Raw genomic sequence first — 13,315 nt, 5'->3', positions numbered from 1 at the left:
GCGTACAAATAATCTCCAACTTCAATCAGTAGTTATAAATGATTTTTTATTCAATAAACTTAGTATTTTCATTATCCTCAAATTTGCTCATCTCGCTGTCGGTCACTGAGGTAAAGTTTTCCAGCTGCTAGAAGTCACAATTCATCATATTCAAGTGTAGATAACGAGTGGGGTAATTTCATTTCCAATATATATTAAAAGGGTGATAGAAGGAGCCTGGTTGCCTGAAGCATCTGGAAGCACAATCAATTTTCGCAGTTGGGTTCCATTAACGTTGGGCCGGATTTTGCAGTCAGTGGCAAAGCAAGGGTACAAAGTTAATCCCGTTGAGGGATCTCATGATCTCAATTGCAAGAATTACAGCTCCAGTGCTGCTCAGGGGTTCTGCCACTTATTTCCATGTTCTTTACTGGACATTCACTGCATAGAGCAGTAGCCTACTGTGCTAAAGTGATGTCATCAGAAAGCACAAGCAATCACTCCGTTTAAGATGTTTACAAACATCCTGCCCCAGCACCCCCACTCCACCACTAAAAGGAAACTAAAAGCACCAGAATAAAATCATTTTTAAAAATGTTTACATGGAGAACAAACATGAAAATTCATCTATCTTCCTGGCCAGTCATTTGTAGAATTCCAAATTGCTCCAAAGATCAGCTAATTCAACACAAATCAGAGGACTGAATTATTATTTTCTTCATTCATAACATGCAGGTGTCACTGACTAGACCAACATTTCTTGACCATTTCTAATTGCCCTCGAGAAGGTGGTGGTGAACTTCGCATCATCTTTTAACATCTTGGAATACCCACTTTGGGAAAACATGTTCTGAAATGTGTAATTTTCATTCCAGAGGTCTGCTGGCCCCAAATGCAGACCAGAGGTGGCCACAGGGATTGCTGACTGCTGAGCTACTACACCCTCCATGATAACCCATCTACTTTCAATCATGGACAGACCTCAGGAGCAATGTTTAAATAAAGTTCTACGAATCTATTACAGATGTCACTGTGTAAAATAAATTCTGATTAATGAAAATTCATTCATACATTTAAATCACCCCAAGTACGTAAGCCCTAATAAAAACAAACATTTGTATTCATAACCCCAATGTCAAAAACAGCAATTCTTTTTTCTAATCTCTGAGCTATTAAATTGTGAACTTAAAGCTCTACTTCCCACTGTGATAATGACAGATTGCAGAAGACAATAATAATGAAATTTTAAAGAGTAGAGGATTTTAATAACTTGACATTTCTCCACCATGAAATCATGAAACACACATTGAGTTGAGGCCATTCCTGGATGGTAAGAGGTAGGTTTTCCATTCCCACCCACCGCAGGAATGGTCATGGATGGGATGGAAAACTTGACAGACCGTTTAAGGTCCACTGATCTTGGGTGGAAATTCCTGGTCTCAGGGCAGGTGCGACCAGAAAATACTGCCCATAATTTGTGACCATGCAGTTCATGCCCTACCCTCATTCCTGTACCAGTTAATATAGGGTCTGCCGGAAATGGGGTGAGATTTCCAGATCCATTTCCTGTCTGCCATTTTTAAATGTCCAGTCTCCATGACTCCACAAGAGTCAGTATAGAGATATTGATCTGTTAACTTTGTAAATAAAACAGCTGGAGTATAATGTAGGAAAATGGGAGGCTTTCTACTTTGGCAGGAAGAATAAAAAATCTGAATATTATTTAAATGGAGAGAGCCTGCAGAGTGCTGCAAGTACAGAGGGACCTGGATACCTAATTCACACGAAGTCAACATGCAGGTACAACATGTAATTAGGAAGGCAAAAATAACGTTGACGTCTATTGCATGGTAGCAGTATAAAAGTAAGGAATCTTACTATATCTGTACAGGGCATTGATGAAACCAGACCTAAAATACTATGTACAGTTTTGGTCACTTTACTCAAGGATGAACATATTTGCATGGAGTTCAGAGAAGGTTTACTTGGCTGGCTCCTGGGATGGTGGGTTTGACTTATGAGAAAAGATTGTGTAGGTTGGGCCTACGCTCTTTGAAGTTTAGAAGAATGGGATGTGATCTTATCTAAACATAAAAGATTCTGAGGTGACTTAGGCTAGATGCTGAGAAGTTGTTTTCCCTTGTGGAGAATCTAAAACTAAGGGCCATTGTTTCAAAATAAGAGATATTCCATTTATGACAGGGATGAGGAGGAATTCTTCTCCCAGAGGATTGTTATTGTTTGCAATTCTTTTTCAAGGAGAATGGTGAAGGCTGTGTCATTGAATATATTCAAGATAGAGAAAGACAGATTTTGACTGACAAGGGAGGCAAGGGTATGGGACCACAGTCAGGGCAGTGGAGTTCGAACCACAATCAGATCACCCATGATCTTACTGAATGGAGGAGCAGGCTCAAGTGAATGAATAGTCTACTCCTGTTCCTATTTCCTATATTTTATGTTTGTCAATTCCTTTTGTGAGATGATGATATAAACAAAAAACATACCAGCACTTTCCCCCATTTGGTTTTACATTTTAGATTATTGACAAGATTAAGGAAGACAGGAACGTTGTACTTTTGAAATACTATGGCATTTAATAGGTGAATGAAATAGGTGAATGAAACATGTGATACATTACCACCTACCAACATCACATTACAACAAATTTAAAAGTTAATTCAATAGCTTCCTTGGGAAGAATGAACTCATTTTAATAACATTTAATATTAACTTCCAGAATGTAATCACACCCTCCAGATAGCAATGTGAAGTAACTTAAACCTAGCTTAGATGTTGCAAATCCATCAGCAAACTCAATATTAATATACACCAACCATTAATGTAAGTCAATTCACTCATACATTGGTATGGGAATTCTTAAACAAATCATAGATTTGTAGGTAACAGAAAAGCAGAAATATATAAAATTATTGTTTTGATTCTCATCTTTCATTGCTATAACCCTGCTGACCTAGAAAAAAAGCTATCGCCACAATATCAAGACAAATTCAATTATAAATTGCAGTACTGGATAATTCTTATAAGAATGTAAATAAGTATCGAGACCAACTATGAGGTAACAGCTTTTTGCAGAGACCTCGGAGGTGATTCTCCCACCCCACCCAGCACTAAAAATTAATGCAGCAGGCCAAGATTCTCATGCCAGCTAATTTGTGGGGTTCGCGCATATGTTCCTACCCAATAATGTCTCCCTGTGCCGGATTTCCAGCAGCATCAGCTCTGTGCCAGGAATTGGCAGGGTGGTGCAAAGACCATTTAAATGGTCATTTTAATATCATTTAAATTAAATTAACGGGCCCAGGACTGAAGTCTCTGGGCCTGCCAGCATCTCCTGCCTCTGCCAGAGTGGTTTACTCCAGCGGGGATTACTGTAGCTCCCCACCAACAGGAATCAAAGGCCCGACTCCGCTGAAGGGGCGGCAATTGGGGCCACCCCCAGAAGGTCAAGCGGCTGGGGGGGTGCCCCCTGGGCATTGGCACCTTGGCATTGCAGTGCCAAGCGGATGAGTCCTATGGGGGTGGGGCCCGGGGGCCAATTGGTGGGAGTCCCACTGTCACTCTGCAGTCAAGACTGGTGTGGAAAAGAGGGAGGCCAGCGATCAGGGCAGGCTGGGTGGTGGCTGGAGATTGGGGCGGACCAGGAGGGCAGTGGTTCGGGGCTGGTCTGGGAATGATCGGGGGCAAGCTATCAAGCTGGCCTGCAATTGGGAGGCTGGCAGTGCACGGCTATTGTGTAAGCACCAATTTCAGCGCTGACTTACACAGCTGCCCGCTCAGGAATAATAGATCTCGCCCACTGATTGCAAATGATACAAACGCTCGTGACCTCTGCAGCGTACAGAGTGTGGGAGATTGTCCTCTGAACTCCCACTGAAAAAATCGTGAATTACTCCCGTTTCAATACGAATTTGACACTAAGAATTTTTTGGGGAGAATTCTGGCCATCATCTCTGATTTAATTTGGTGTAGACCTATTATGACACAACATTTCAAAAGTTGTGATCTATTGTTTGGATTTTTGTGCAACTATAGAGAAGTGCCAGAAACTATTTTTTCAAATAGATAAATATTCATAATGCCTGCAAATAAGGCATACAATATTCAATTCACTGACTTTAGTATAAAATGTATTTTTCTTTAAATATCCCAATAAAATTGCTAAATAACAGATTCACTTTTAAAGTGAGTGTGAATTTAAGTTAATAGTGTCAAATCTTGCTCATGTGGATAAAATTCAGTTTTTCATTTGATGATAATGAAAGATATTGCTGCCTATTATCATGAGAACAATAACTAAATTTCAAAAAATGAATTGAAGGATGAAACTCTAATGGGTGATTTTGTATACATGATGTGGAGATGCTGGCATTGGACTGAAATAAACACAGCAAGAAGTCTCAAAACACCAGGTTAAAGTCCAACAGGTTTATTTGGTAGAAAACACCACTAGCTTTCGGAGCACTGCTCCTTCTTCAGGTGAGTGGGGAGTTCTGATCACAAACAGGGCATATAAAGGCACACTCAGTTTACGGAATACTGATTAGAATGTGAGTCTTTACCGCTAATCAAGTCCAAAGGGTGCAGACAATGTGAGTAGAGATAGCAGTAAGCATAACTTAAAGAAATGTGTGTCATCTCCAGACAGGACAGTAAGTGAGATGTTGCATGCACAAGTCATGGGGATCACAAATAGTGTGACATGAACCCAAGATCCCGGTTGAGGCCATCCTCATGTGTGCGGAACTTGGCTATCAGTCTCTGCTCAGTGACTCTGCGCTGTTGTGTGTTGTGAAGGCCACCTTGGAAAACGTTTACCCGAAGATCAGAGGCCAAATGCCCGTGACCGCTGAAGCGTTCGCCAACAGGAAGAGAACAGTCTTGCCTAGTGATTGTCGAGCGGTGTTCATTCATCCATTGTCATTGACCATGCAGACGCTACTTCAAAACCGTTTATATGCACTTTGCTTTTAAGTGATCCTTTAAGCACAACTCAGAAGTGGGCTATCCAGAATGACTGAATCATCCTTAAAGATAATGGTCAACAAATTGATTTTCTCAGGTTTGTGGGTGTGGCAATCAAAATTTACAATCAACTCATGCCAAGATCAGCTGAGTCAAGCAGCCTACAAACTTCATGCTGCCTTCATCAGATATGTGGATTTCTGTGCTCAAAGGAGACACAAGCGGAGATAGTCTTCCAACAGATTACTAGAATTGAAGAAACAACAGCTCAGGGATGCTCAAACTTGTTGCCTTCACTCAGAATGACAGTATTTGTGCTCAAACTACTGTATGCCACTGATGCCCTTGCTGTGATTACTTAATCAGCAAGCCCAGACTACTACAGCCTACACTGAGGCAGCACGACTGAAAGACCACCTGTATTCTTCAAAAAAGTGAAAGCCAGCAGTCTTCCACCATGCTGTAGCGACTGGGATAGCACTTCATAAGAGCACTTGGTCAGACAAAGGCACCTGCAAGACAGGCAAAAGAAAAAGGTGGATTGTTGACCATTGTGTATATTATTAGCTGTGTTCCTATTGACATTTTTTTTGAGGATGGCTTTTATTGCAGGATTTTAGCCAAGAGAATATCAAGTGGGAAAATGGAGAATTGCAGAGAATGGTGATAATGAGATGATGTGCTAAGTGAACCAGATTCTGAACACCCAATCACGGAGAACCTGCTCAGTGAGAAGGGGTACTGAGTACCTCCTCTTCGTCCTCTGCTTAAGGTGGTCTCCACATACCAGTGATGAGAGCTGTGCTGAACCAGATTCTGAACACCCAATCACGGAGAACCTGCTCAGTGAGAAGGGGTACTGAGTACCTCCTCTTCGTCCTCTGCTTAAGGTGGTCTCCACATACCAGTGATGAGAGCTGTGCTGAACCAGATTCTGAACACCCAATCACGGAGAACCTGCTCAGTGAGAAGGGGTACTGAGTACCTCCTCTTCGTCCTCTGCTTAAGGTGGTCTCCACATACCAGTGATGAGAGCTGTGCCCTTAAAATAGTGAGGTTGTGGCAAATGCAGCAGATCACCACAGACTTGGAGATGTCCCAGACTGTGCAATGTAGAGCTCCCTTTGCACAATCTGATCAGAAGACCGCTGCTTGAAAAGGTAGGTAGTCTTTTCCACATGTTCTATGTGGCAGTATGGCTCTCATTTGTAGGCCTTTTGTCCATGTGTGATTAGATGGTAGAGGGAGTCACAAGCCAAGCATATAGCAGGTATACCTCGTCTAAGCAGCTAGCTTATCGTCCTTCATGTTGGCCCAAAAACAGCAGTTATGTCAGATTGCCTCAGAATAAAGATGTTGTGGCTGTTGCCAGGATAGCAAGCATTTACCAACACGATGGTTGGGCATGGTTACACATTAATTGGGCATTAATGGGTGAACACCTTGCAGTTCCTGTTCTTCTCCACATTTAAACATGGAACCTGCAGATTCACACACGTGCAATGGATAATTTCCTGCACTACTGGGAATGCTGCTACCTTGACAAAACCACATGCCGACACATCCTGCCTCTCTGTATCTAGAAAGAAAATAATGAACTCTCCTCTCCTCACGCACAATGTCTCCATTACCTCTTGAAAGCAGCAACAGAGTGTGCAAGCTACTTTTGCAAAGTCACCTGCTCCTACCTGGATGTATCCAGGTTGAATGACAGGAACCTTGGTGATCAGTGGCACCATCTCCGCCTCACTACGAGGTTGGAGATCCTGTTGAAAGAGATGGCACATTTCAGTGACCATTTCCTCGGTGACATCATGGCATTGCTTTTGCCTGATGTGGAAGGAGGAGTAGTAGCTCCTTGGAAATACTTTGTGAAAACCCTCCTCCACGTCTCTCCACAGAAATTATCCCCTCTGCTCCATTTCTGAGATCCAGTCCCAGAAGCACTGCAACTATGGTGCCCATAACTTCTGTAAACTTTCAGTTTGCAGCCTTCCTTCCAAATCCAGCAACTCATCAAAACATCTCAAAAAAACAACCAAAATACTTCCACAAACTATGCAAGAACATCAGCAATTCAAATGCATCTCACCTGCAAATTAAATGGCTGGCCTTTTAAACAGTACTAGTGGGGGAATCGCTCCTGCAGCTTAACACACTTTCACACACACAGGTATGTAAAATTTCTACTTCAGGTAAACCAAGCAGACAATCTTGCTGGGAAAGTTAATGTACTTACACGGATTATGTAGTAAAGATAAATCAATGCATCAATGCAAGAGAAACAATAGCATATCAAATGCATGTGAGTGCACTGCAAGACATCATTACCTTGCCGCAGGAAACATGACCTGTTCATTATAGCATTATTAACTTAACAACAGGCCTACCTCCAATCTGGCTCCAGTCCAGCTTGTACTTTGCATCACTTAACTGTTTAAAATACTCACTTTGAATGTTGTCAATCTAAATTACAACTTACGTTTCAGTTTTCCAGATTAACACTTGAACAGCAATGGTGTCATTTTACTGTTGCTTAAATTCAAATGAACATAGGAAAATGAATTTTTAGGTAACGGGCCAGATTTTTAAAAATGAGGTACAAACACAAATGCAATTTTATTTTCTCTGTACAATGATTACCTCAATAATTTGTGCTAATATTTACTGGTAACAGCCCACTTGACCAGTTGAATTCCAGTATATTTTAAGTGTCATTATTCAAAATCAATATCTAAAATGGTTATAATGTGAATACTAGCAATGCTACACACAAACCATTAAAACATTATAATGCTGATATGGCCTGCAATTTAAAATATTAAAACATTTGGTAAGTTTACATGGAGAAATAAAATATCAGTATCGTTCATCACCAATTCCAATTATTCTATTTTGAAAATTCTACTTTGTAATTTTCCCATTTACGGTCATTTTCTCCCTACTTGAAAAATAATAGCCTTGGGGTAATGTTAATCTACTGAACTCATAATCCAGAGGCCTGAGCTAAAGATCTAGTAACACATCCCACCACAACAACTCAGGAGTTTTAATTCACTTAACTAAATAAATCTGGAATCAAAAAGTTACTGTCATGAACAGTAACCATAAAATTATCAAATACTTGTAAAAACCCAGCCTGTTCATTAGTGTCCTTTAGGAAAATAAACCTACCATCCTTACCCAGTCTGGCTTACATGTGACTCCATACTCATAGCAAAGTGATTGACTTTGAACTGACCCCTCAAATGGCCCAGTAAACTACTTAGTTTTTTTCCCCCAAGAAGGTGGCTCACCATCTGTTTCTCATGAGCAAAAAGGATGAGCAACAAATACTGGCCTTGCCAGCAATGTCAAAATCTCTTGAATTAATGCAAAGAAACTGCCTTTCTTTCACTGTTCTCCATGATTCAGTCAACAGGACTTTTCAGCTGGCCAACATTAAGTTTGTAATTTTACTCTAAATTATTCTCACTTCTGGCATTCTCAGAGAGATAAAAAGTTACTTTAACAATTGCATTTCAAAAACTCGTATCGAAATACAGGTGAAAAGAAGTAACACTTCACAGTGCCAGGCCATCCATCTGCAATTCTATTAAAATTCTTGCATTTACAATATAACCTAACAAACAGACAACAAGACACATTTCAACGAATTAATGCTCATGAAAATATAGGGAAACATTTGCATCATAAACATGAAAATGTATTTGCTTTTCTGCCCATCAAAGCTGGAGAGAAACTCATTCACAAAGTTAGCACTTTACTCAAGTATCAATAATGTTGGTAAATTTAATTCTGTAGTTTTAGGAAATACCGGTGAAAAACTTCTGCACGGTCTATATCTCCATAAGCATAGCAAGCAGTGTTTTAATGTTACATTGATCTATTTAAAATTTTTGTTCCCTTGGTTTCCTTAACATTGGATTACTGGTCTGTGAAAATAAAAACTATCAGTATTTTGCTAATTAGTTCCTATGAAGTATGGTCAAACATTTATTTTACTTATCAGTTTGATTACATAGACTTTTAGTCTTGAATCCATTCATAAAACCATAACTAAAGAGAAGTAACACAGACTTGCATTTATGTAGCATTTTTCGCAATGTAGATGTCTCAATGTACCCTGCAGCCAATGAAGTATCTTTAGTGTAAGTAGGGAAAAACAGCTTGTTTGCACTCAGCCATCTTCCACAAACAATCATGTGATAATGTCCAGATAATCTGTTTTTTTGTGTTGACTGAGGAATAAACATTGACCAGAACACAGGAATAGTGCCATGGGATCTTTTACATCCACCCATAAAGGCAGGTGTTTTGAATTAACATCTTATCTGAAAGACAGTACCTCCAACATTGGAATGTTCCCTTAGTATTGCAGTGGAGTGTCATCCTTGAATTGTTTTGCTTAAGCCCTGAAGTGGGACTTGAATTCAAAACCTTGTGATTCAGAGCCGAGTGTTCTACAACTGAGCCATAGTTGACAGTTCACTAGAGCACAAAATCACAGCTAACACTCCAGTGTAGCACTGAGGAGGTGCTGCATTGTCAAAGGTATTATCTTCCAGATGAGACATTAAAACAAGGTTCTGTTTGCCCTCTCAAGGTGATTCCAAAGATCCCATGACACAATTTCAAAAAAGAGCTGGAATGTTCTCTGTGGAGTTGACTAATATTCATTTCTTCAACCATTAACACATTGCTTTTTGTGAGACCTTGCTATGGGCAAATTAGCTGTTGCTTTACCTTCATTATAAAAGTGACTACAGAAGTACTTAATTGGCTAGAAGGTGCTTTGGGATATCCTGAGATCATGAATGATACTGTATAGATGCAACTTGCCTTTCTTTCCTTTCTATTACACATTTAAGCAGGGCTGGAAAAATATTTTCACCAACCAATCTGAAGCAAGTTGCTTTCCTATGGCTGGGGGGTGGGGATATGAATTAGTCCTCTTTAGAATTGATTTCTTCTTGTGCAAATCCCAACAGATTCCAACAGGTGAAAGGTTACTTTGAATCGAAAAGAATCCTAATTAAAGATATACCTGGCAGCGTCAATGAGTAATTTTGTAACTTTTAGTGTTATACTAATACTATAGCAAACAGCCAAACATTATTCTTACAAAAGTAGTATGAATGAAGGATACAAAGTTGTTATATGTTTTCGCACATGCATTTGGCTTCACAAAATAAATTACAGAACTACAAGTGGATTGTGTTGACTGTCACAATTGGTATTAAACTTTTAATTAATTGTAGCTTGGTGCGCATTTATGCCAAGGCTTTTTATGGAATGTTTGTTCTATAGATGATCAGGAAGAATCTAGTGACTTATTTTCTGTAGAAGTCATTACAGCTTAGTATATGGTGTCAAGTACAATAAAATTGGGACAATAAACTGTGGTTAGACCGAAAATAAGTTGCAATGAAGAGGTTTTGGTATCTAGAAGGATTTTGCAAGCAAAAAAGGGGAATATTTGGAATTTTGTTTTATACATAATGAATGTGTAAATCATGATTTTTGAGTGCATACATCAAAATAAACATCTGAGTTCATAGAACCCAAGACAGAAGTACACCAGGTAACTGAATGAATGGCTCCGTTTAAGATACAATAAGACAATTGTAAACTACCTGGTATAACCCATAATGGATTTGTTATGCATTTACTAATATCATTATTATATAATTATTTTTCAAATCATAGCCATGATATAAATATGTTTTTACACTTGATATTCCTTTACATTGTGCTCTAATTATACATTTTGCTTACACAAAAGCACACATTAATACCACTGATCATAGCATCATTTAGAAGGGTTTGGGTGAGATTGGTCGGGAACAGTCTTATTTTCATTAGTTTGGTCCCATTCCAGTGTTTGGTAGAGTTCAAACTTCAGCCTCCATGAATGGATTGTGCTTACGACTGAGTGCAGAGTGAACATCATTACTACAGCGACAGAATTATCTGGCCACTTACAACAAAAGTTATGCTAATTCCTATGTCGCTTTAACCACCACATTTAAGAAATCCTAGATTATTTCCAATTGGACATCTCAATGATAAACTGTACTTTGATTTAAATAAGGAGTGTGAATGAATCAATCCTGCCACCCCCATGTCTTCATCAATCAACAGCTATCTCCCACACAAGTTTCTATTTATACATTGCTTTTAAATCCAAATGCTGTACATTACATTGAACAAAACAATAAATAAACACGCCTGGATTAGCAATATATTAGACAGTGAAATTTCAAAACATAACTAGCAGAACATCTTTCAGAAGTTCCTTAGATAAATATTTTAAAGAAATTGATTAAACATTTATACAAATCACATATTGTGTTATGTTCAGTAATCCAGTTCCACTTTGTAAATAAGTGTTTATTGTTTATACATAGACTGCATGTATCTATCACAGAATGACAATAAATAACATCTTTACACGTTCACGTTTTCTCAATAGCGTGGATGAAATACAGTAAATGGGAATCTGGGAATTCAAACTAGTCCAAAATAATCCTCAAAATATGGTTATCAAAATTTTCTGAATTTGGTACGACCATTTTTAAAATTCAGATTAAAGTTAATGTGCCAGAATATAGTAGTTACACAGTTTTTAAATGGTAGTTATTCAGTGACAGTGCTATTGCATTCAATCAGAGAATGAACCAACTGCCAATATCGCAGGCAACACGTGAAGATTATCGCATTCTGACGTCTTCTACCCTCCAGTAGAGGGGATTTTTTTTATAATCAGATTCCAATTAACTCCGAAGTACCCTGTGTTTCCACAAACATCACTATACCGAGCGGTGTATAACCGCGGCGTGGAATTCACTACTGCCACACAGGTAATCCCACTGACTCATTCCACTAATAGCTATCAATCGTGATCTAATTCCAGGGTGACCACCATTTGCACAATGAACAGATTTTTTATATATATATCTCTCTCTCCCAAATCCACTTGTAAATAGCGATCTGCAGTGATGCCTATTGCGTGGATGTTCCGAATTCCTGGGGAGACCTTTAAATGAGGGAATCACCCACTCACCGAAATGGACGTTGCCGCGAAGCCACTGCAATAAAACGCATATTCCACCCGGGCGGTGGCTTTAAAAATGCGAAAATCAAAACAAACGGGAGACTTTATATTTTTTTAAAAAAGATATATAGACGGAGCTAGTTCGCCGTTCTCGTTTTGTTTAAAAAAATGCAAACTCCAATCTATTTTTGCATGCGTTGACCAGTGCAGAGTGCGTGCAGATCAGCAGCTGTCACTTGGACAGCGCCAGTCTGCTTACACCCACCCCAAAAAAATCCCAAATAATTAGAGGCGGAAATAGGTAGGAAGGTTGACTGCAATAATATCAAACCAGCGACAGCCATACTCAGAGGCAAATGTAACTAATAGAATTAGATGGAGGTTTTTACACAGAGAGAATGTGCAATGCTAGAATCTGCAATCACAGCCAGGTAGGTAGATACATGTCTGGCTTCAAATCTAATTAGCAACGAAAAACATTCAGCAGCAAACGATTTTTTCTCTGTCAAGCATCAATATCGACTGCTCCCTGTTTAGTGATTTTTAAAACCGAATGGTAGCCAACCATCCCTATCAGCTGCTAAAGCCTCCACTCAACGAAAGCACCATCATCACCATCACAATATGCATCCAACCGTTTGTAATTTATTTTCTTCCCTCCAGTGTCCAAATCGTACTTTGATTTATTGCAATCGAAATGTGCATGGGCTTGGTATATAACCTCCCCCCTCCGCCTCCCCTAATCATTAGGCAGTACTCACATTTGACCATCCTTTCCGTGGTGGATATATTTATGTCATTGTTGGACATCTTCATGAGCGAATGCAATGGGGTTCCACAGGCAAAGTCTCCGCGGTTTTCCCCCCTCCGAAATGAGAGAGAGAGCTTGGCGAGCGAGAGCGAGAAGGGCTGCAGTTTGCTACAGTAGCATCACCCAGGCAGCGGCTGGCTGCTACACTCAGAGCGGGGGAGGGAGGGAGAGGGAGCGAGCACGCGCCGCGCTCTCGCCGGCAAACCCGGCGCGCGAGGGGCAGAAAGAAAGTCTGGGAACGCTGAGCGTGGCCGCGCGTGACGGCGGCAGCGCCGCGCATACCCACGCTGCGCATGCCCCAGACTCCTGCCGGGGGGAGGGAAGGAGGGCAGAAAGGGCGGTGTTACATGACGGCGCCGGGCCGCTACTGCGCATGCCCAGGCTCCTTCACAGGGGAAGGGGGCGCGGCGTCACGTGATGGGAGAGCCGGGCTCTCAAGATGGCGGGCGCTTGAGGGGTGGGGAAACTCCCACGCAACTGGC

The 13,315-nt window shown here is 40.3% G+C and overlaps 1 protein-coding gene across 4 annotated transcripts in view; it reads right to left on the bottom strand.

Annotated features, from left to right (window-relative positions):
• ppp3ca (protein phosphatase 3, catalytic subunit, alpha isozyme) overlaps positions 1 to 13,063 on the bottom strand; it is a 325,439-nt gene extending 312,376 nt beyond the window's left edge. For 2 of the 4 annotated variants that reach the window (XM_080201556.1, XM_080201557.1), the window contains exon 1: positions 12,784 to 13,062. In XM_080201556.1, coding sequence (XP_080057682.1) covers positions 12,784 to 12,838 — 55 coding nt within the window. In that variant the 5' untranslated portion in view covers positions 12,839 to 13,062. Of the gene's footprint in view, positions 1 to 12,783 lie in introns of all 4 variants that reach the window. The other 2 variants (XM_080201555.1, XM_080201558.1) reach the window with 2 other exon arrangements.
• Between the last annotated feature and the right edge of the window lie 252 nt (positions 13,064 to 13,315).

This window comes from Carcharhinus amblyrhynchos, chromosome 13 (genome assembly GCF_965287045.1).
Source record: "Carcharhinus amblyrhynchos chromosome 13, sCarAmb.v2.hapA, whole genome shotgun sequence".
NCBI classification, from domain to species: Eukaryota; Metazoa; Chordata; class Chondrichthyes; order Carcharhiniformes; family Carcharhinidae; genus Carcharhinus; species Carcharhinus amblyrhynchos.
The sequence above is the reverse complement of the archived record's forward strand: the minus strand, read 5'-3'. Positions and strand labels throughout refer to the sequence as shown.